Genomic DNA, 23,401 nt, shown 5'->3' with positions numbered 1-23,401 from the left:
AAGTTTTTCCAGAGTCTGACAGTCCTGTGAGCCAGACACTAACACTTGGTTTGGTAGTGGATTTGCCTACGGTATGTTTGATAAAATACACATTTACTTTATGTGCAGCTATTTTTTGCATGCATCCCCTCGCATGTAAGTAAACATGTTCAAACAAGCAACATGATGACTCAACCAGACCCTATATGTACTACTTGTATGTGCAAACTGCAGATGCATTCATTTCTGTGACTTTCTCTGGAGGAATACATGACATGTCGACATCACATCTCTCGCCTTCTTCCCATACAGTACAGGCCTATACTAAATACATAGCAATAGCCTACTCATTTGTTGATGGTAGATACAAGGAGAGCATGCGGCCAATGCTTTCCTCCCCATAAAAGATATCCACATACTGTCAAATATGAGATTTTACTCTTTAACATTAAAATAAGTGTTTCCAGTGCAAGAGAGTCTCACACTTGGTTTGGTAGTGGATTTCCAAGATTTGGCTACTGTGTGTTTGATAAAATACACATTTACTTTGAATGTGCAGCTGCTTTTTGCATGCATCCTCGCATGTAAGTAAACAGTTCAAACAAGCAACATGATGACTCAACCAGATCCTATACTATGTAGGCCTACTTGTATGTGCAAACTGAACTGCAGATGCATTCATTTCTGTGACTTTCTCTGGAGGAATAAATGACATGTCGACATCACATCTCTCGCCTTCTTCCTATATGTCATGATGAGAGGAAGGAAAAGCAAGTTGTGTCATCTTTTTCTTTTCTTGTCTCTCTCTCTCTCTCTCTTTTTCTTTCTTTCTTTCTTTCTTTCTTCTTGCTGCCCTCTTGCCTCTCACACTCCTTATATGGGAAAGGAATTAGTTGCGCGAACAAGGGCGGAAACCAAACGCGACGGCGCGGTGACGGCTGGGTAAAAAAAAAAAAGACTGACATACAGGAAGAAGAAGAAAAAAGGAGCGAGCTCAGTCTGCTGCTCTGCAAACCTGCTGCTCTCTCCCCTGCACCTCCTCCTCCTCCACCACCCACCCAGCGCGGACACACGGAGATATATTAAAAGGACCAAATAAATCACTGCTTGACCAGTTTTAGCAGGTAAGCAAAAGAAGCAGCGGTGCATGTCGATATATATAATTTAAGAAAAATATATAAATAAATAAATAAATAAGATGAAGCGGCAACAATGCGCCGCCGCTTTGCTCCTAGCAGAAATCATTTATTGACGTCGGTGTGATGCTAACTAACACACCGCGGCTAGCTGGCAAAATGTTAATCTGAGCCACCGCCCGACACTAGTCCTTTTCTTTTTTATATAAATGTTTTAACCTTTACTTAAGTCCAGACTTCTTCTTTCTGTAGTGGTAGGTTCATATGTGGTTACTTCTTTTTTTTTTTCTTCTGCAGACTAGTGCAACATTAGCTAACACAGGGAGGGGTGTGTGTATGAGAGAGAGAGGAAAAAAAAATCAGGAAATGCCGAAACAGACAGCACAGCAGACACACACACATACTCAACAGCAGGGAGGAGGAGGGGGGGGTTAATTAATTAGTTAACAGTAACACAACTCTTATTAAATGTTTTTTTTTACTGCTCTGGCTTTACACAGACTGTTGTGTTAGCTGTGTCTGTCTCATCGTTTGTCGCCGTTAGTGTTGTGACACATTTTGTATAGCTCGCAGATTTGTCCCCCCCTGTCGATGAAACCAAACGTTAACGTTGTCGTGTATCAAAAACGATTCAAGCTGTCAGAAACTTATAACTTTCCAGTAAATATAGTCGTTTATTATTTCTCATTAACGGTGGTTTCAGGGCGGACGGGCGGGTGGGGGGGGGGGGGGGGGGGGGGTACAGATTAGCCGGGGACGCCGAGTTCCCCACGACACCAACTGCCGGTTCTGCTTTGCTAGCTAGCTAAGTTAGCTTTAGCCGCGCCGTGTGTCATCCCTGGCCGTCTGATTGAAACCCCAGTGATCGCATTAACACCAGCGGCTTGAACTTGATTTGTCTGGAGCCTTGGGCCCACCGAAGTAGGACTGATAGCAAGGTGAGGGAGAGAGAGAGAGAGAGCTCTACCAGCCAGACAGCCAGCCATTGCTTTGGCCTAGATCTACCTCTGCGACAAAGATGGGATGATGTGTGTGTGTGTGTTTGTTTTTTATGAATCACTGCTAATACAAGATACTACTCAAAACACTACTGGACTGCCCTTCGTTATATGTCTCATTAGTGTCTGCAGGCCCGACCCTCACACAGGCGGCCTAACCTACTTTATACTGCAGCCTGCATGATGCTGATGGTGCTTTATGCAGAATATTTCTGCCATGTGTCCACAAAAGTAGGTCTGTGGTTGCAGTTGGCATTGTTTCACATCTTGGAGAAAGAGGAGCAAGTAGTGTTGGAAGGAGAAAGTCACATTTTCAATGGCTGGGGGCTAAAGGCTGCTGGATCACCAGCTGTGTAAAGTAGGCAGCTCCTCACACGCCCCAAACCCCTCAGGGTCGAAGATGTATGATAATAGTTTGATTAATGTTCAATTTGCCATCAATTTTTAATCACTGAAGTGGAATAGCAACTGTGACAGGTCCTCCATCTTCACAAGTTTTATGACCTTACCTGAACTTATTCCATGTAAAGTTGTGGTTTTATAAAAATAAAATAAAAACTTATTTTGTCTGAGCCAAGTAATTAAGGCACAGAAAACCATGGATTAGGCAGAATCATTTCATCATAGGAGATGTGCACTGGTGGTTTCCAGATGAATAGTAGGGGTCAATATGGGTCCAACAAAAAAGATTCTATTCATTTTTATTTGTGTCATGTCATCTGAAAGTTTAGTTTGCTCTCTTAGTTACTACATCGAATCTACATTTCCCTTGTGGCACTTTTTTTTTTTTTTAAAGGTTTATTTGTAAAAGGTATTCATGTTGTGGCCTCAATCCCCGCAGATGAGTAACGCACCTATGGGCTTTGCAGACATTGTACTATTGTCATACTTAAATATTTATAGATGAGAAGGATAAGGCTGGTGATATTCTGCCTAGCCCAATAACAACAAGTCTAATTAGCAAAGAATTTCCTGAAACGGCTTTCAGCAATTGTTACTGAAACACGAAGGAGAAGCATTTACTACTATTTCTTGGTACAATCAGTTCATTGGTAGTTTTGGTCTTTTTTTCTTTTGAAACCACCAGTCTTGTCCTTTTTTAGCTTCTGTAAGCCATTTTACTAAATGGCAGAGGCTGACTTCCTCCACCCCTCAAGTTGTGGTTAAGCCCAACTTTTACCCATCTTGCCTTTTTTTTTATTTTTTTTTTTACAGTGTGTAAATCGAAGGAAAATGTCATGGCAGGCACCATTTCCTGCCCTGAGTCATCATGGCTGTATCTGCCCTCATGCCTCTGGAAAGTTCTTCTTGACAGTGTAGTTTCCTTGACGGTCAGCAGCACTTGGATTCAACATATGTGGTCACATTACTTCAGTGGACTTGAGGAAATGTTAATGTATATCAAGCATTTAAATTGATAATAGGAACAAACTGATGGAGCATATAAATACACTCAACAATGCACTTTGTAATTCTAGGACCTTTTCAAAACAGTGGTCCCATATAGATGTTTGTTTTTGGCATCGTGTTACTTACTCCTCTTTACACCTTTAGGGGCCACTCCCTTCCTGTATGACTGGTGGTGAGTCATATCTCAGCTGAGACCAGGAAGTGTAGGAGTTGAACTATGGTATCTGCAGGTGTAGCTCTGCTTCTGCTGAACATTATGGCATGTAGGTCAAGGATAGTGAGGGTGTGTGTCCTGCTATGATCTAATTTATACCCAAGCTGCTGCATGGAGAAGTGAGTTTGCAACAGTGTTTTTTAAGGAGCCTGTCAGGATGTTTTTGTCTTTTGTTTTGATTTTTTTTTTTTTAATTCAATAACATTCAGGCACAAAACATCACCTGACAGCCCAGCCTTGTATTGTTTTACCTGAGATGTGATAACAGTATTGTTTGGGATGACTTGCGGTGAAAGTTGGATTAATGTCTAATGTGCAAAAGTTATATTGCCAGAGCTAATAGGTCCCATAAAAACTAAACAATATGATCAACACGGACACCAAAAGTAGAATTTTTCTGATCAATCGACCAAAATAAAACTGTAGATTCAGTTCACTATGGTACAAGACAGAGCATACATTACAAATCTCACAATTAATGGTCAGGAACTGGAAATATTTTTGTCTTTTTTTGTTTGTTTGGAAAATGGTGAAAAAACTAATGGGATATAAGCTGTACACACACCTCAGTATTATTTCCCTCTTTTTTTTTTAATGTCCTGGCAAATTCAGACTTTTTTTTTTTTAGTTTGTAGCTTCAACTATCACAGCCAAAAATGTTAAGTGCTCTCAGTCACTAGATCTCTACAGGCTCGGTGCCTCTGTGGTGGTGAAAGTGAACCGGTGGCAGCTGGTTGGTTTATCTCCTGGACTCATTAGTGAGAGTGGGTCTGTGTGGATCCATTCATCGTCAGCCAGGTGTAAGTACCTGAGACTGGAGACACTCTCAGCCGCCAGGATGAAGGTGGTGTCGGGTTACGGCCGACCGTCTTATGTAATGTTAGCCCGTTTCTCATTAGGCGTGTCTGAGTACTTCTAAGATTATGCTAGATTTGAATCGGAAGTTAGTCAATCATGTACTTGAATGAGTAAATGAGGAGTGTCAGATTTGCATGTTGTTTTGCTGTTTTGGACGGTCCCATCTTTCTGTTGTGTCCGAGAGTAGCAACCACTTCTGTTGCTCCTCCTGCCCTTTAAATTGTGAAGTTGGGTCTGTTTTAGAAATGTTCAACTGACATATTTGGGATGACGGAGCAGGTCTGCACTCCTCACAGAGTCGCCACTAACTAGTAATGATCTACATAGCTTTACTCAGCAAGTCCTGACCTGCTTCCTGAACAGCCCCATTCTTCTTGTTCTTCTTCCCTTTTTCGTTACCCAACCACATTCGAGTATCACAGTGCAACAGAAATTCACACACTTCCTCCTCCAGGGCTGTCAAAGCCTGTCTCCATATTTGCACATGTTTGGTTCAGTTTTTTGTTTTGTTCTTTTGGCTCCATGTATTCAAATTATTTAGGATTTGGTCGGTGTTGGACAATGGGAGTCAGTGTAATCTCATCTGTGTGGTAAAAAAACAACAACAAAAACTGCAGACTGTGTCAGGTCCAAGTTAATTTCACTGCAGCCTGTAAAGTCTGCCTTCTTCAACTTGTTTTGCATCGTAATCAAGAGGAGTGAGTGCAGTGCATAATGCGAAACAACTTCAGGGACTTATTAAAGCAAAGCCACAGTTGTAAATATGTGATTGCTGGCAGTGGCACATGTTGTTTTGTACCATGTCGGACTAAAATCAACCCTAACTGCAAATGTGCCCATGGATTCAGAGCACTGCTGTTGTTGCCGTCCTTAGTAGCTAAACTTTAATTGCAGCGATTTCCTTCATCTTGTGTCCCAGGGGAGATTCAGTCCCCCAATTAGGAGGCCTGAACAGAGAGCACCACTGTGTCCTGATAATTAAAAACAACTGATCACGACGACGGACACAAACACCAGTAGAAGTATTAAAAGCTTTTTGGTGCCTGGTTTGGTTAAAAAACGTTGAGACAGTTCAACGAATGAGCTATAATGTCAAATAAAGTCAGTACAGAGTTATAGTCGGGCGTCAGATTAACGACTTGCAGAAACAACGATGATGCATTTGGAAAAAAGAGGGTTTAACCGGTCTGTTTTCACCCGTCCCATCCTCTTCTCTTCTCCACCTCTACAGGTATGGCAGAGTTGGCGAGTCTGGTGCAGCGGCTGGAGGTGGCGGTGGGCCGTCTGGAGTCCATGTCAGGCCCCGGATCTTCTGACTCTGCTGGTGGAGGAGGTAGCTCCCAAGTGTCATTATTATTATTATTATTATTATTATTATAAGTTACTCAATATGTCTCTAAACGTCTACTCAGACTGTCCATTAAACCGTCCACCTGCTGCGCTGTCATGAAGACCTCAAGCTGAATCCTTCTACCTGAAGTACAGACCTAATGACACATGTGTTTTTCTCTCCAGCTGTTGCTGCGTACGTCGAGGCCTTTGACGCGATCGTCAACGGCCCCTTGGCCCAGTACCTGTCTCTCAGCCAGCAGATCGGAGGCGATGTCAAGAAACACGTAAGTTAGTTTTTAGAGACAAAATGCTAGAATATGCAACAATTAAAGAAAGTAAAAGAAAAAAAATATTCAAAGCGTAAAAGACAATAAAGTGGTTTGTAGTAAAAGCACCGAAAAACACTGTGTTGTTTTTTTTTCTGTTGTCCTACCAGGCAGACATGATGAAGCAGGGGTTCTCCTGTCAGAGACAACTCCTCGTAACGGCCTCGTCCTCCCAGAAGCCCTCCGATGTGAGTTAAACACCCTTGGTACTTGCTAAGTCACTTAATGTCTTTGAAACTGATCGATAAATGTGCTGTTTATTCCGCAAGCAATCTGCATAATTCATAGAGTTTCCCCACTGTCCTACATCCACACAGAGTCCTCCCTCTTGTTCCGCACAGGGAGTCTGTCATGGTGCTGTTTCACCCTCATTTCCTGCCCCATTATGTTTACATTTACAAAGAGTTGCTCACATGACACCGGTCTTCAAAACAAGAAGTGGTTTTAAGGTTAAAATTCATTCATGCCCGAGGGGAAATTCATTTGTCACAGCAGCATGAAAAGAGCAACAGGACATTATGAGTACTAAATAAATATATATCATAAACTATATACAATTTTACAAAATATAGAATTCATAAAATACTTAAAGGGATATTTCAACATTTTGGCAAATTGGCCCATTGCCATAATCCCTATAGTTTTAGGAGTAGGTTTGTTACCTTTAATTGTCGGTGCAAGCTACTTTTAGAACGGTGGAGCAGAGCCGCGAGCTGCTACACAATCCAACAAATCCAACAACCCCAAAACGCACATTCACCACGATATGAGAGGCAAATTCAGAGACTGCTTGCCGAAAAACTGCCTCCAACGGGAACGCGCATCAGCAGCTTCGCATGAATTTACTTCGAAAACCACTCCGTCTGGTAATGTTTCGTTATTATCTCATAGCGTGGTGAATGTGCAGGTCACAACTTGTCCACGAGGGCGTTTTGGAGTTGTTGGATTGTGTATTTGATAAGTTTGATGAGGGAAACCAAGAAATCCCATTAGCCTCCGTAACATGGCTCTGAGCAGCTCGCGACTCTGCTCCGCCGTTCTAAAAATAGCGTGCACCGACAATTAAAAGTAACGAACCTACTCCTAAGACTATAGGGATTATGGTGGCAATGAGAGAATTTGCCAAAATGTTGAAATATCCCTTTAAAAAAATACTGCGCTTTCTGCTTGCTGGATAAAAATAACAGATTAAAAATGCTTGGTGGTAGACAAAGAAAATATAAAAGCAGTTTTAATTTAAAGTGCAAGGGGATAAAAGTGCTCCAGCTGATAATGGCTAAACGACAGCATCCACAACACCACATTACAGACTAACTGGAACTGTTAAAGCGTCTAACCGCCATCGGGGTAAAAGACCTTCGGAAGCACTCTGTCATGATGTGTCAGACTGAATGAAGAGAGTTTTTGAATCTTTATTTTTATTTTTAAAAGCTGCCATATGAGTACAAAACGTTTCAAATGCCAACTTGTGTTTCCTCTTTTCCCCCGTTCAGGCAGTTCTGACGACTCTCCTGCAGCCGGTGTCCAAAGCCATCCAGCTGGTTCAGGCGTTCCGCGAGCAGAACCGCTCCTCGCCGCAGTTCAACCACCTCTCTGCCGTCAGCGAGAGCGTGCCTGCCCTCGGATGGGTCGCCATGGTGAGACCGGGGATGTGTGTGGTGGTTTGTGTGTTAATGTGAGTGATTCAGTGTGTGTGTGTGTGTGTGTGTGTGTTAGAGAGTGGATAAATGAGTGTATAATGGCGGGAAACAAGCCTTTCTTTGATTCTGTCATCGCTGTCTGGTGAGCGACAGTTTCTTGGCTGACGCACAGACGCCAGCAACAGAGCTGCACTGTTTGGACGATTAACCCTTTGCTGTTGTTGTTGTGTTGACTCTCATGAATAACACATCATCTTTTCAAAAACGCATAATAGATTCATTCTTCGTACGCCTACTTGTGTGTCTCAAAGATCACATGATAAACTACATTTTTTTCATTAATAACCACATATTTGCTACTGTAATTTACAAGTGAAAGGAGACGTTTGACATCTGCTGCCAAAGGTCAGATGAGAAGATTGATATGATAGCATTAATGTTTCTACGCTGTATGTAAAGCCGCAGTCTGGAGGCAAGAAGCTTAGCTCAGCATAAAGGCTGGAAACAGCTTGGACCGGGTCAAGTTCAGAATATGCTTACAGATGCATCTGAAGGGCTCTATTTAAAGTGATACGCTCATATCAGTGGGTTGTGGTGCTGGAGCCAGCAGATAATTAGCTTAGCTGGAAGACTGGAAACAGGGGCAAACCACTAGCCTGGTTTGTCCAAAGTTGACAAAATCCTCCAGACGGCTCTAAATTTAGACAAAAAACTGAAGTGCAAAGGCAGACTTGTTTTGTTTTTTTTACCATGACAGGCTCACTGATTCTTCCTCTTTCCAGTGCTCACACTACGCTAATCTAAACTAACTGACCGCTGAGTGTATCTTCATATGTACTGTACTGATAGGAGATCGGTATCAGTCTTCTTGCTTCATGCTCGGCAAGAAAACAATATGTTTTTCTCCTAACATGTAAAAACTGTTCCTATAACTCAGTGTTTTTCAACCTTGGGGTCGGGACCCCACGTGGGGTCGTCTGGAATTCAAATGGGGTCGCCAGAAATGTCTAGTAATTGATAAAAATATTTTTTAACTAATTAAAAACACCACGCACAATCTTAAACAACTGCATTCTATACTTTCACTTTCTCAAATATAAATCAAATAAAATGCAGCACATAAAAATATCTGAGCTGGCACATCTTGATTGACGGTCGGCCGTGATCACGTGACTGCACATGATCACGGGTTCGCCAGAAATTTGAGATGTCAAAATGGGGTAACGAGCCAAAAAAGGTTGGGAACCACTGCTACTGTATAACCCGTTTAGACACGAATGCACTGATGTTTAAAACTGTCATTACCTCTTATCCCAGGCTCCTAAACCATGCCCCTATGTGAAAGAGATGCAGGATGCGGCCATGTTCTACACCAACCGTGTGCTCAAGGAATTCAAGGACAAGTGAGTACAGCTTCTGTTTCCTATTGTCGTCAGGAGTAAAGCTGTCCACACACTTAATTTTAGATGTAACGCAGTAAGAGTCCGGAGGGACTTCATTTGCAATTTGCCCTTTTTTTTTCTGCGTCATTTTTGTTTTTTAAAAAGTTGTAACATCTGATAAATGATATGGCAACAGGAACTTTCAAATGCAGCCGAGCAGTTTTCAGCTTCCATCCGTCTTTCATGTTTTCCGTCCTCGAGGCTTTTTGAGTCGATGTATCCAACAGTTCTGCTGAGTCAGCGCTGATGCACACTGGGGGACGTTTATGCACAGATCAGTTACAGTCAAGTCAGAGACTGTAGGAGCTACTCTGACTAAAATCTGCCTGTTTATGCCGACCAGTTTCAAGAAAACACTACTTGTATTCAAATTTGAAGGTTAGCTCTCAGCAGGGTTGAATGCAGAACGGTAATCCAGTATTCAAATACAAGGTGTAAGAACAACAATCGGCTCAAGACAGTATTAAGTCTTAGTTTATCAGTTCATCTGGGTAAAGAAACACACCCATGCCATCACTGCACTTAATAATCTCCACTGTTAACTTTGTATAGATGCAGCCCCCCCTCCCTATGTGTGTGAACTTATATATGTGTTGGTTGTTTAAGGGGTGGGCAAATGTTTTTCAATGTCTGGTGGTGTTTCTGCATTGTGTGTGTTTATGTGATGACAGACTGAAAACACATTGCCCTATGGAACAATAAAGGCTATCTATCTACAGTACATGTTGCCTGTTTTCCTGTAGGAGCAGTGAGAAGGAAGGATAAACTGCTAGAGGGGGGGAAGAAATATGAGGAAAAAGCCAAAAGATTTGAACATTAAAAAAAAGAAAAAGATAATGAACAGATGATCCTGTTTCCTTCCCCCGACAGGGACAAGACACATGTGGACTGGGTGAAGGCCTACGTCACCATCTGGACTGAGCTGCAGAATTACATCAAACAGCACCACACCACCGGACTGACCTGGAGCAAGAGTGTGAGAATTACAATTATTAATCTTCTGTCTGTCAAGAAAAAACTGCAGAGTAAAGGTGCTTTTTACAAATATGACATGTGTAAAGCAAGTGAAGTAAGAATAACCTCTCAAAGCAGCTTGAAAATGATCACATGATTCATCCAGCAAATTGACCACCTGGAACAATATATGAAAGTTGCATCCCATCTGGTTTACAAATTATAATCAAAACATAAAAAAAAAAACTGAAGTAAGAAAAAAGCATTACAGAAATCATCTAATAACAGGAAATTAATTCCACATCCACAAGGTTAGGTTACAATGAATATACATAGGAAGATCATAGACAGGTTAAAGGTGTACAGAAATGGCCGTTTGTCCTGTTTGTCGCGCCGAGTTGTCACGAGCTGCAACACGAGTTTACCCGAGTAAGGAAAACGAATATGATTGGTCGTTAACGAGCGGGCGGGATATTCAAAGCTTGGGGTGAGCCCGAGCTCTGTGTGTGTGCATGTCTCAGACGTTTGAATGACGGATCCAATATCAGTGCCTGATGAATTGTGCGCAGGCTGACGTATAATCCGTGCGCCTGCATTATCCAATGCGAAAAAAAAAATACACACTTTCATCCCGGATTTACTCAAAAATAGAATTTTGCACAAAGCTTGGCCTACATCGTCTGATAGATGAGTTATTACACTAATTATATGACCCAGAGTGGACTCAAATTCAATTTTCTTTTCTGCACACCTTTAATTTTTGCTCTCGCTGATAAATTCAAATAATAATAATTTTAAAAAGTGCTATAACGTCCTTTCAAAGTCGTGGTGTAAAACCAGATCAGCAAGGGTGAAATTAAATGAAATTATAGGCTACTACAGCTGTCTAAAATATGACATTTTTGATTTCTTGTCCACCTAGGGTCCTGTTGCTGCGGCCTCTGCAGCACCTCCTTGTGCTCCTGCTGGTGGATGTCCTCCCCCACCTCCTCCCGGACCTCCTCCTCCCCCCATGGACTTGAGCACATCTGGCGGCGGCGGCGGCGGCAATTCTGGTGACGACCGTAACGCTTTGTTCGCCTCCATCAACAAGGGATCGGACATCACCAGGGGTAGGTTGCTAAAATATTCTACTAAAAGCACATAGGAGACTCATGATATTATAGGAAGATGTTTCTTGAAACGATGCCGCGTTTATGGAAATCTTTTTCAAAACAAAGAAGGAAAAAGATTGTTTTGGGTGAAGCTTCGTTTCCATGTGGACGAGGCTTTTATCTTCCTATGTTAGCATGACCGCTGATCTTAGAAGACCACTTCCTGTTGCTCTCCTACCTTTGATCACATCAAGGCTTTTATTGTGAAAAGGTCACTGTAAACGCATTATATTTGTGATCGAAGCATGTTCTGCAAGGGACAGGCTTTTACTGCAGTAAGCATGACATGTAATGGGGATGGGCAATGATTTTCCAATGTTCGAATAGTCATTCAATGAAAAAAAAATCAAATAAACTATCGAAAAAATTTAAATGTTCCCTTTTTACTGTCGCAGAAGGAGAAATGGAAAGACTCCTACAACCACCAGAAAGTTCTGTGTGAACAAAACAAGTGAAACTGAGGTGCAGTGAAAACTCTGCACGGTGCGGACTTTGATGAGAGGCGATACCAGAGAATATTGACTATTTTTACGCCGGGAGAGAAGACTTCGTTCTCGTTTAGATGTGCTCTCATTTCGAGGACTGAAGCGGTACCGTTACAATATTCTCCTGTGCCGATTCTCATAACAGTCCGTGGTTTAATTTTTTTTATGACGGCTGTTTTTCAGTCAGTGATTTTAAACAATCGCCTGGCGGTACCACTCCTCTGGTGCCGCTTCTCATTTCAAGAGAGAGAGAGAATGGTCAAATTAGTTCCCGGTGGTTATCGAATTAGTGCTTTTGCTTTAAATGCCCATCCCTAACATGTAACCCTCAAAGCTGCAGACTTACAATGCGATTCCTTTTCTCCAGGCCTGAAGCATGTGAGCGACGACCAGAAGACCCACAAGAACCCCGGCCTGAGGTCTCAGGGCGCTCCAGTGCGTACCGGACCCAAACCCTTCAGCTCCCCGGCCTCCAAACCCGCCGCCGCCTCTCCGGCCCCGGCCCGCACTCTGCCCCCTGTGTTGGAGCTCGACGGGAAGAAGTGGAAAGTGGTAGGTTGTTGGACTGCTCGCCTCTAGACCTGCATTAGAAAACACAGCCAACACAAAACCAAAGATAGAGCTGCGTTTAGTTTAGTAGTTACGTCATCCCTGTGGAAGGAAAAGCAATGAATTAGGTCTGTGCTGTATCAAAACATGTCGACGTGTTGTTATTGTTGCCTCTAGCTGAAGTGATTTAACCAAAATGAGTCATTCAGCCAGAATTACTAGAAAAAAACTACTTTTAAATGGCAACAATTTAAAGTATCTTTAGTCTTACTTCCTCATTTTAAACTTGCACCGTCTCATCTCTCTTGTATTTGAACTCTTTACTGTCTTGTTCACACACTTTTTCCCCCTCCTCCTCCTCGCCCCCTGTAGGAGAACCACGAGGGCGCACAGAACCTGGTGATCAAGGACACAGAGCTGAAGCAAGTGGTTTATGCTTACAAGTGTAACAAGAGCACCCTGCAGGTCAAGGGCAAGATCAACTCCATCACTATCGGTAAGATACGAGTTTGATACTGGAAGAATCAGAGCATATATCTAAAACTCTGGTAGCACTGGGCGGAGACATCGATTGTAACCAGTTAATGTTTGCCTCATGTCAACCCATTCGTTCAGATTGTAAAGTAAATACATACCAATGCAAGAACAATGAGTTAATTCTCCAAAGATCAACTCTTGCTAGTTCCATCATTGCACATGCTTCTGTCCTCTAAACATGTTTGTTTCTCTCCATCAGACAACTGTAAGAAAATGGGCCTGGTGTTCGATGATGTCGTCGGCATCGTAGAGGTCATTAACTGCAGGGACGTCAAGGTCCAGGTGTGTATGTGAAACTGACAGTTTTATTGTTAATAGGACCGTGGCTTTGTTACGTTTCATGTCATCACACAGTGATTTCTGCATGGATGAACATTAAAGCTACAGTTGGTGAGTCAATGAAAGTGAAAGTAAAGACTGCCACTCGGAAATTTCAAACGATACACTGTCAGGTCATCAGGAGCTGTGATTGGTTCCTACTCGTGCCGCCTCCACCTGACTGGTGGAACAGCACCGGGAGCGGTGGATCTTTGCAAATACGATTACAGGCTGCAGGTGGAGCCAGAGGAGTGGGATTTTGTCCTAATTTACCCATTTCATGTTCTGCTATCGGAATATATTGACGGTTCCAGCAAATATGACTGAATAACTGTTACCAACTGTGGCTTTAATGCTCCGTTTCATATTCATGTACTTGTACACTGATAACTGCAGGCTGCTCAGTCCTTTTTAAATACGGACTTAAGCAATAGCGGATTTTGCGAAGACTAAGGCACCCTCATACATACATGGACATGTCATAATAAATAAAGCAGAACACTATTACATTGCTCGAATTCCCAGCTCAGTTCTCTGCATTTAGCAGCCGAATAGCAGAAGGAAGGAATGATCTGGAGATTGGTCTTCCCAAGCGGCTGCTTGTGTCGCCATCCTGATGGCATTAGTGCAAATTCTTTACCAATAGCGTGTTCATGATTAATAATGCCTTTTTAAGGACACATCTCTACCAGAGAGAGTTTAGATCCATCATTTGTTTACCTTTAATTTTGGAGCAGACATTTACAATTTTATTTAGACAGTTCCTGTCCTTCACTGCCAGGCTGTTAAACCAGCAGATAAAGGAAAAAGTAAGGAGGCTCTTATGGCGTCACATGAACAAATCTAAGGATTTAGATTTACCATATCTACTATACTAATCATTTCCAGGTCTGGAAAGGTATGGAAAATGGAAACTATTGTATGGAAATATATTTCTTATCTGGGTTTGGTTTTATCTGAAGTTATTTGGGTTAATTATATTGTATGCGCTATTGTACCTACAATCTCCTGGAAATTATTTAGCCAAGGCAATTTTATTTGTATAGCCTGTTTTTACAAACAGTTTGTCTCAAAGGGCTTTACATGGCATCACAACAACATCCTCTGCCCTTAGACCCTCACATCTACTGAGGAAAAACTCCATAGAAAACCCTTTTAACAGGGAAAAATTGGAGAAACCTCAGGGTGAGCAACAGAGGAGGGATCCCTCACCCAGGACGGGCAGACGTGCAATAGATGCAATAGTGACATAATGGCATACAAATTCAGAATAATTAAAACAAATGATGAATTGCGTGATTTATTTACATGATACATATCTATTTACTTAAATGTCACAAATTATTTGAATTTTTTTTACAGAAAATTGGAAATTAGGGCTGGGAAAAAGTATGTAATTTTAAAATTTTCAAATGTGTAGGAACCCTGTGTATAGTGTCACTATTGTAGAACACTTTTCATTTCAGAAATACAAAGAGAACCATTTAATCCACTCATCTGAACCACGCGTTGTAGGGACTACGAGATTGCTTGTTTTCCCAGTAGTAGATCAGCCGACTATGGCAGGCAACAGCGACACAACAGCATAAGTCTCAATCAGCGGAGCGAAGATCCATTTACGAGAGCAGTAGCCGTCGCAAAATCTGCCGTTATTTAAAGTCCCCAATGAATCTTGGTGCACTGATGAATCGGCTCAAGAAAAACATATCCAACTTATTGTTGTGCATCAGCAGGTGTATTTACACATGACTAAACTGTGTTGCCTCTTCCTTTAAACCCAGGTCATGGGTAAAATCCCCACCATCTCCATCAACAAGACTGACGGTTGCCATGTTTACCTGAGCGAAGCCTCGCTGAACTGCGAGATCGTCAGCGCCAAGAGCTCAGAGATGAATATCCTGGTTCCCAAAGACGGAGAATTTGTGAGTGTCCACTCAGGAGGGAGAGGAGATCATGGGATTCACATTATGCTGCTCGCTACTTTGTTACTGGCCTCTGACGCTACTTTGACGATTATGTTGTAAAAATAGATTAAAGTGGAAGAACTGGACTTAATGAATTGAATAAGCTGGTTTTACAAGCTTGGCCAAAAAAACAGTTTCAGACAAGCAAGTCAGTCAGACGTTAGACTGACAGAACATTTACAAAATAAGAGCTCATGTCGCTTTTATGTTGAAGTCATGACGGCAACATGATTACCTCAAGTCTGAATCCAGTGCTGTCAACAAACTTAAAGGCCAAAACAAGACGAGATTAAACAAAGACCATAACATTTAATGGGAGTCCTGAAATAATGTCTTCATCTGAATAATATGAATAAATGATAAAATAGATGAGGACATTTATCAGGGGGTTAGTTGTGAATCTGAGCCCATCTTCTCTCTAATAAAATATTCATTTCAAGTCAGTGACCACCTCTCTCTCTTCCTTTTCTCCTCAGACGGAGCTTCCTGTCCCCGAGCAGTTCAAGACCGTCTGGGACGGCCAGAAGCTCGTTACCACAGCAACAGAGATCGCCGGATAAACACGGGCAGCGTGTGAAAAGGCCGCCCCTCTTCGACACCATCCCCACCCCCACCCTTTTTTTGCAAGACGCCTACCTGACTGATCAACCACCCCACCAGCTAACTGTCACACTGTAGACTGAGATTCGGACCTCATGCGTTGTATCCCCCCCTCCCCTCCTCCTCTTCCTTATCAGCCAATCACAGCTTAAGCTGTACCCTTCGATAAGCCAATGAGAGGACTGCTCACGTTTACCTGGAGCAAATCCTCCAGCCAATCAGCAGGGAGCAGCTTGTCGTTTAAATTGGGTTTTCTCCCCCTGCCCCCTGTGAGCCAGTGAGCACTTTCCAAAAAACCCTTCATGAGTTTTGCCAATAGCTGGGATACTGTGTATGATTGATTTTTTTTTTTTTCAATCTCAATCTATCTGGATAATGCTAAACTAAATTCAACATGTAGAATAGCCGACACTGTTCCTCTGCAACAAAAAGCACTGCAGCCAGGAGGTCCTGCTGTGAAGTTGTGGTTTCTGTTTCATTATATGCAATTCACCGGTGAAGCACTTGTCCAAAAACGACAAAAGAAAGAAAAAAGACAACCTTTTTTTCCAGAGGACACTGGCTTTCATATCACCTCCACTGATGTTGACTACAAAATGATTAGCATTCATAGTGGATACTGACACATTTTAAAAAGATTTGTCAGCACTCAAAGCACACAAAGTAGGAGTAAAAACCACTGTGTCTATTTCACATCATGAAACTCTCTTCATCTAGATGATACTGGTACAATTAAAAAAATTAAAAAAAAATTGTGGGAAAAATTATAACTCCATGTGGTTTTCCCTCAAAAAATCCACATATAGGACATTCCTGAGTATGAAAAAACATTCCACATAAAGGAGGCATGTAAGAAAAAGTTTGAGTGAGGAGCAAAGAGATGTGGTTGCAAAGTGGAGGAGAAAGAAAAATGACACAAAGAGGCTTAAAGACATTATCACTGATTCATGTTGAACGCTCCACCTTCACCTCAGTCTGTAGATTGGAAGTATCAGCTGTAATCATCTGTATTGATATGAAATATTATTAAATAGTCTTAAATATGAGCCCTCACCACCATCATCATCATCATCATCACCTCTCCACTTGCTCCTAGCCACGTCTGCACTCTTCAAATATCTTCAGCTCTTGTAGCTGTGAAGCTCTTTGCTGAATCATTTTTTTTATATTGTCTCTTTTTTTTTCTTCTTTTACCTCTTTTATTTTTGGGTCCAAAATCAGAAGTCTGCTCATTAGTACTGGAGACATCATTAAAAAACGTTGCAATAAAATGAACATATTTTGGTCTCTCTTTATTGAACTCAGCATGTCATCTGTACAGATTTTTATTTTATTAGTAAAAAAAAATTGACCTTATCAAGCATGGCTCATTAACAGATGAGTCAGTCTGGTGTTAGTAGGACAAACAGTGAACAAATTAGCTGCTAAAATTAACACGGCAACAGAAAACGGCATCGACGACAAGTGATCAGTGCAAAATGAATGATGTGTTTTCAGCTCTCGTTATTACATTTTGTTGCTCTTAAATCGATGAATTCACGTTCAGGTGTTACAGCCTGATGCGACACAGTGCTGGACACCAACAGTGGCTTATTTTATTTCAGGTAAGGCAGCAGGTTCTCGTTGAACCATTCTCTGGTGAACTGGAGGTGGTCTCCCTTAGTCGCCAGGAAAACCAGCTTGCCGTCTTTGTCCATCGCTGCCAGACCCAGACGATCCTGAATGAGGACATACAGATTTCTGTTTACTCTATTTCAGACCTTTTCTGTTATTTATTTATATAAATTAAACAACACAAACTGAAAATAACTGCAAGTTTGTCTTTGAATAGTCAACTAAATTAAACATATTACGATAGTTTTTGATGAGTCATGTAACAGGTAATGCTAAAATTTTAAATTTAAGATATGTTTTCTCTTTTAAATTACAGTATAAAAATAGCAGTACATAACAAAAAGAACAATTAAAATGCCACCAGGTTTGTCATAAGTTCACATGCACATTAAATAGTATATGAATATGAAGTAAGTGCAATGGATCAAATAATAAAATAATATTAAAATGATGCAGCTGTGAGCAGATATTAATGTTATTTTATGTATTTGGTAACAACTGCAACATCTCCAAGACAGTAAAGTTAACTCAGTTGTAATATTTTAAAATATGTCTCCAACATATACAGCACATATTGTGTTGAAAGTCATCTTTTGGATTCATGAGTTGAGACGCTACAACTACATTTCAGTCTGTTTTAGTAACAGAAGACAAACTCCTAATGTGATTGCAATCAAATTTGGATCCACATTATGAAAAGAAATATGAACAGGGTTTCGTGATTGTTTTTTTTTTTAAATACAGCTTTGCACTGACTGATCCACAATCCTCACAACAAAGACCGTTACCTCTTTGTAGAGAACGCTCTCCTGCAGAGTCTCCGTCTCTTTGGCCTGGCCGGTTATCAGGAAGCCGAACCACTGAGAGAAGAATCAGGACACGTCTTTTGAGAGACACACACACACACACACACACACTCTGTATCTAAACTCATTACGGCACCGCCACCTCTTCTGGTAAACTGAGGCAGCTCCAACTACAGTAAGTGATGCTGCTTTAGAAAAATACACATGTGTGTTGTGCAGCGTTACCTCAGTATCAACAGGATCCACCACCGTGTCCTGCAGGAACTTGACCATGATGAACTTTTCCAGCTGCTGGAGATTCTTCTTATAGGTCTCATTTACTCCCTTTAAAGCAGAAAGACATAAATGCAACTGATTATCTTATTTTTATATTATTATATAACTGGAATGAGACAGTAGAGAAGTAAATCACATGAATATCATACAGGAGAAATAGTCTGTGAGCAGTATTTACTGTTCTTACTCTTAACAAAGTACCGTATGTCTCAAATTCCTTTTTTATTTAAATTCTATCTATCTATCTATCTATCTATCTATCTATCTATCTATCTATCTATCTATCTATCTATCTATCTATCTATCTATCTATCTATCTATCTATCTATCTATCTATCTATCTATCTATGGATTTGTGATTTACTGACTCTCTCCTTTTTTAAGTGATGCCAATACAAGACAAGTGGAGAACTACAAAAACATACCAAGACAAAGCAAAACAAAACAACACAACAATAACAACCAAAAATCCGAGGACAAGTGTTAAACTGGTGCAGGCAGTGCTGTACATATATGGATACGTATATGGTGGAGGATAGTAAACGTGTATGTGTGCGCATCCATGTGAGTGTGTATGTGTTGCTGTGTGTGTGTGTGTGTGTGTCGATGTTTTGAAACTGGAGCAACTAGTGTTGCTCAAGACAGAGCATAAGCAAGGAGAAATAGAAATGTGAGATAGAGAAGAAAAGAAAGTTAAAGTGCTGCTCTATGATGAGGGAAAGAGAGAAGAGAGAAGAAGAAGAGAAAGAAAAGAGAGACAAGTGGAGATAACAGGGAAGGAGAGGAAAAAGAGAGCAAAAAAAAAAGGAGGGGGGGGGGGGAGGGGGATTGTACCCTTTGCCCTGTACCCCTTGTCACTCGCCACCAATGCCCCTCTACTCATATCCAACCCAACATCTTTGCCATCTTTGTACCCCGAAGTTACAGGGGCTCTCCCACTTCAGCCGCTTCCAGACCCTGGGGAGGAGGCCGCCCGGTGGGGGCAACCTGCTCTGGGGTCTGTTCAAGAGGCTAAATGTTCAATTTTTGTGTTAATCCATTTTTTTATTCATTTTTAATAATTGTTGTTGTTACTGACCCTCTCCTGATTGATGTCGGCCAAGAACAGGCTGTGCTTCTTGTACAGGTCGTCGTTCAGCGGGTCGTGCCAGTACTGCGCCTGCACAAGGCTGATAACACACACACACACACACACACACAACATCCAGTGAGTTGCTGTGCACGTCACATGATGACAGCAACACAACACACAGAGGTCGTGCAGAGAGACGTACTGTTTCTGGACCAGGTCGGAGTACGCTCCGCTGTTCAGAGCTTTGCGGATCATGTCACAGATGTGAGAGCTCTCTCCGGGACACCTGGGCAGCCCGTACACACCTGAGGGACCACAAAGATGTGCAGAGGCAAAGAGTTTGTGATGAGGAAGATGAGGATGATGATGATGACTCACATTCACACTGTCCACTCGAGTTTAAAAAAAAAAAGATGGAGAAGCTATAAATAAAAGACTTGGCTGGAGATATATAGTCACAGTGTCAACATGGAAAAGAAGAGATTCGAACATTGTCTACTGATAAAAAACTGATTTTATCTTATCACCTAGATGAGAACGTTGAGGTTAGATTGTTTTGTCAAAGCTGAGGGTGAATTTAATTTAATTTTCATCATCAAAACAAAAATCCGATCTGAACAGGTCGTTTTAAAATACTTTATGACACTTGATCATGTGGAAGTTGTTTTTACTATAGTTTAGTCTGTCACGGAACATCCATTATTCATACAGCAACGTTGAACTATAAATGATATCTAAGCAGGATGTGCATGATATTATATGTAATTTAATTTTAATTTTTAAGTATTGTCTGTTTTTACATTTTTATTCTCCCGTTTCCAATTCTTACTGTTAAATGTTTTGTTTTTATGTAAAGCACATTGAGTTGTCTCTTGGTATGAAATGTACTACGAATAAAGCTGCCTTGCCTATACTTTATTGTTATAGACAGTTTGAACCATTTATAATTCTAATTTCTGTTTCATGAGTTTTTCAACTAATCAATATTCTAGATGTTTGGTTTATTCAGAGTAGATTTTGTTTTGCTAATAATTAGCTAATAAACTCCTAGTTTTTGTAAGAATGTTATGCTTTATAACAAATCATATGTTTTAATATACATGTTTTTCCAGTGTAAGAACTATAGACATCCCAGGTTTAGGCAGAAACAGGACCAGCAGCAGACATTTATGCTAATAAATTTTGGACGTCAGTGAAATTTGGATACAAACCTGATGATTTATAGTCGGTTTAGTTTCATATCACACATATATCACACTGACACTCAGTGATATCTTTATTACAGTGGCATGGTGTGGTTAGACTGAGAGTGCAGTTTGCTTTTCTCAGGGAAGTGAGCTGATCTGGTGTTGTAGTTTCTCATGGTGAACTTACCCTGGTGCTGACCACCGATGGAGATGAGGGTTTTCATTGGTGGAGAGGGACAGCGCTGAGCCACGGCCCTCCTGTGAGGAGAGGAACCAGGAGGAGTGGGAGTGAGCTTCCTCATTCCTCATCACCAGACACAAACAGGCCAAGACAATAGGATGTGAACTGATACGATCTTTGTCAAACATGAGAAGCTGTGACACTTATTTTAGATCCTGTATTTACTTTGCTGTGAAACAGAATAAGGCAAGAAGGGAATCTAACCCAACACTGGACCTGCTCAGTTTCTCTCGCATTCACATAACAAAACCATTCAGCGTCCAGAACCGGAGATACATACAGAAATTGCGCCCCCTGGGAGAAGCCCATAGCATTGTATCCTCCCTTCAACTTGGGGTCCCGAGCCAGCTGACTGCAGACCACAGACACCTGCTCATTCACATCCATGAAAAACCCATTTTCTGTGTCCTGCAGGAGGAGAAACATGAAAAGTTCAAAGCATGACGGAGAGATTAAAAGAAGAAGACGAGCTCCCGTCCACGAGAAGAGATAAAGTCACGGTGTTGCGACGGATCAAAGCGAAAGGCAACAGAGTCGTACTGGTCTGCTATGAATATTAACACAGAAGAATTACACAGTCGTGTTGTAAAGGAGCTATTTTTCTGATGTAACTCGCGCCACTAGCACTGCAAATATCACAGAATAGGAATCCTTACATGTCATGTGGATGAATCAATCAAAGCCGTTTGGTTCACATGCAACATTCTTGGCTAAATGTGTCATATTCTTACATGAACTGTGAGTTTGTTGAAGAGGAAAGAGGGGAGTTGATTTCTCTATTCAGAAATAAAATGAAATCTGAGTAAAATAGGTTTAAATATCTACTTTTTTATCTTTAAATGACATCATATGGATAAAACATAGCTCTAAAATTGACCTCTGCTACTTAAAGTAACAAAAAGAGCTTAAGCAAAAAAAAAAAAGTGTGAATATATTTTCTCCTGTACACTTGACTACAGACTTTAGCACTGGATAATGAGACAAATATATATAAATTGCTTAGTAGTATAAACGCACCTCTATGACGTTTTTCCCAATCATCAGTGAGAGCACGTACACACCAGGGACCTCCTCCTCTATCATCTTCTTAATCGCTCCCATGCTGAGAGGGTTACAACAGCTGTCACCTGAGCAACACACACATATTCACTCTTTATTATCAGCTGACAAAACAGGTGATAACATGAATGCATAATGTGTTTTCGTGGGTGTAACTTGTCTTGCAGGATTACTTTCCCCTTCTGATCTGATATGACACTGTGAGCATTATTATTATTGTTTTATGTTTTCATCATTTCAGTATCTTGATCAGCAGCACAGTCACTCACCCATCCCGTGCCACAGCACCACTGGTGTGGTCCCGTTGTTGGAGTCATGAACTGGGCCGCCAGCGACCAGCAGCACTGGACCAGCCAGGAGGAAACACAGGAGGGCTGCAGCTGTCATACTGGAGCCTGAAAGCACAAACAATGAGCAAACTCAAGTTAGAAAGAGGAAAAGACAGATGAGGACAAAAGATGTGGATGTCCTTTTCTCTTATTTGGACTCTCTGGTTTGATTTTATGTGGAAAGAAGATTGAGCCAGTGATTTCACAGGGAGCTCAAACTTCCCATCCAGCATTTCAAGTCATTTTTACACTGCAATTGCACATTAAAGTACCTGCTGTCTATTTTGTTGTTTGTATGTTCTTATCAAAATGTCAGAGAAACTAGGGTGTAACGTTATCACTTCCTGTTATCTCTTGCACTCTCAATCGATTATCACAGCACTGTCTCAGATAAATCGGCAAAAGCACATTCATAGCAGTGAATGAGCTCTGAGTTTATACTTTGACAAACGAAATATTTTAAATGCGTCAAAGAATCACTTCTAAATTAGCTCGAACAAGCTAAAAGCTCAGATTTTACATCAAATAAATAATGATTATTTACGTCTTTGTGCCATTGAGAGCCTCAATTAAACTATAAAAGATTAAATATCAAGCCACGGTTTAAATAAAGCATCGTTTTCCTTCTATCAAGCCAAATATAAGTTAAAACATTAAATTGTCAATCTACGCACAGATTACTCACCGCTTGTGTCCCCTTCCTGTTTCTGTTGGGCTACTTATTGTCATATGACCATGTTTGGACTGAACAACCAATCAGATTCGGGGGCGGGGCTAAAAACGAATGCGGGCTTGGGGTGCCAGTTTATAGCTGTTTTCCGTTTGTTCAGAGATAAGAAGTGATTTGGGCAGAGCTACATTTTGTAACAATTAATCGGTTTATTTCCTACCCATGAGAAATTAAGCTTTCAAAATGTATCA

General features: G+C 41.2%; 2 protein-coding genes across 6 annotated transcripts; one reads left to right on the top strand and one right to left on the bottom strand.

The window, feature by feature from the left end:
* The first annotated feature begins 954 nt into the window (after positions 1-954).
* cap1 (CAP, adenylate cyclase-associated protein 1 (yeast)) lies at positions 955-17,171 on the top strand. 2 transcript variants are annotated; one of them, XM_085791179.1, is made up of 13 exons: positions 955-1,103; positions 5,827-5,928; positions 6,111-6,211; positions 6,364-6,441; positions 7,747-7,890; positions 9,211-9,296; positions 10,206-10,311; positions 11,212-11,401; positions 12,296-12,480; positions 12,850-12,973; positions 13,214-13,296; positions 15,114-15,254; positions 15,773-17,171. In XM_085791179.1, exons 2-13 carry the CDS (start codon positions 5,829-5,831, stop codon positions 15,854-15,856), a joined length of 1,422 nt encoding a protein of 473 aa, XP_085647305.1. In that variant the 5' UTR covers positions 955-1,103; positions 5,827-5,828; the 3' UTR covers positions 15,857-17,171. The 2 variants fall into 2 exon arrangements, with proteins under 2 accessions (XP_085647305.1, XP_085647306.1); XM_085791180.1 differs by lacking the exon at positions 955-1,103 and adding an exon at positions 1,591-2,053.
* ppt1 (palmitoyl-protein thioesterase 1 (ceroid-lipofuscinosis, neuronal 1, infantile)) lies at positions 17,172-23,216 on the bottom strand. Of its 4 annotated transcripts, none has more exons than XM_085791183.1 (10): positions 23,166-23,216; positions 22,421-22,546; positions 22,110-22,219; positions 21,373-21,500; positions 21,039-21,109; positions 19,867-19,969; positions 19,671-19,761; positions 18,542-18,640; positions 18,299-18,370; positions 17,172-17,614 (listed from the first exon to the last, which is right to left on the bottom strand). In XM_085791183.1, the coding sequence occupies exons 2-10, from the start codon at positions 22,536-22,538 to the stop codon at positions 17,492-17,494; spliced, it is 915 nt and encodes a 304-aa protein (XP_085647309.1). In that variant the 5' UTR covers positions 22,539-22,546; positions 23,166-23,216; the 3' UTR covers positions 17,172-17,491. The 4 variants fall into 4 exon arrangements, with proteins under 4 accessions (XP_085647309.1, XP_085647311.1, XP_085647310.1 ...); XM_085791185.1 differs by having other exon boundaries at positions 22,421-22,539; positions 23,151-23,189; XM_085791184.1 differs by having other exon boundaries at positions 23,155-23,189.
* Between the last annotated feature and the right edge of the window lie 185 nt (positions 23,217-23,401).

The sequence above is a fragment of the Trachurus japonicus genome, chromosome 11 (assembly GCF_045865225.1).
Source record: "Trachurus japonicus isolate A0001 chromosome 11, Traja_1.0".
Taxonomy (NCBI): domain Eukaryota; kingdom Metazoa; phylum Chordata; class Actinopteri; order Carangiformes; family Carangidae; genus Trachurus; species Trachurus japonicus.
This window is presented reverse-complemented; position numbering and strand designations above follow the sequence as displayed.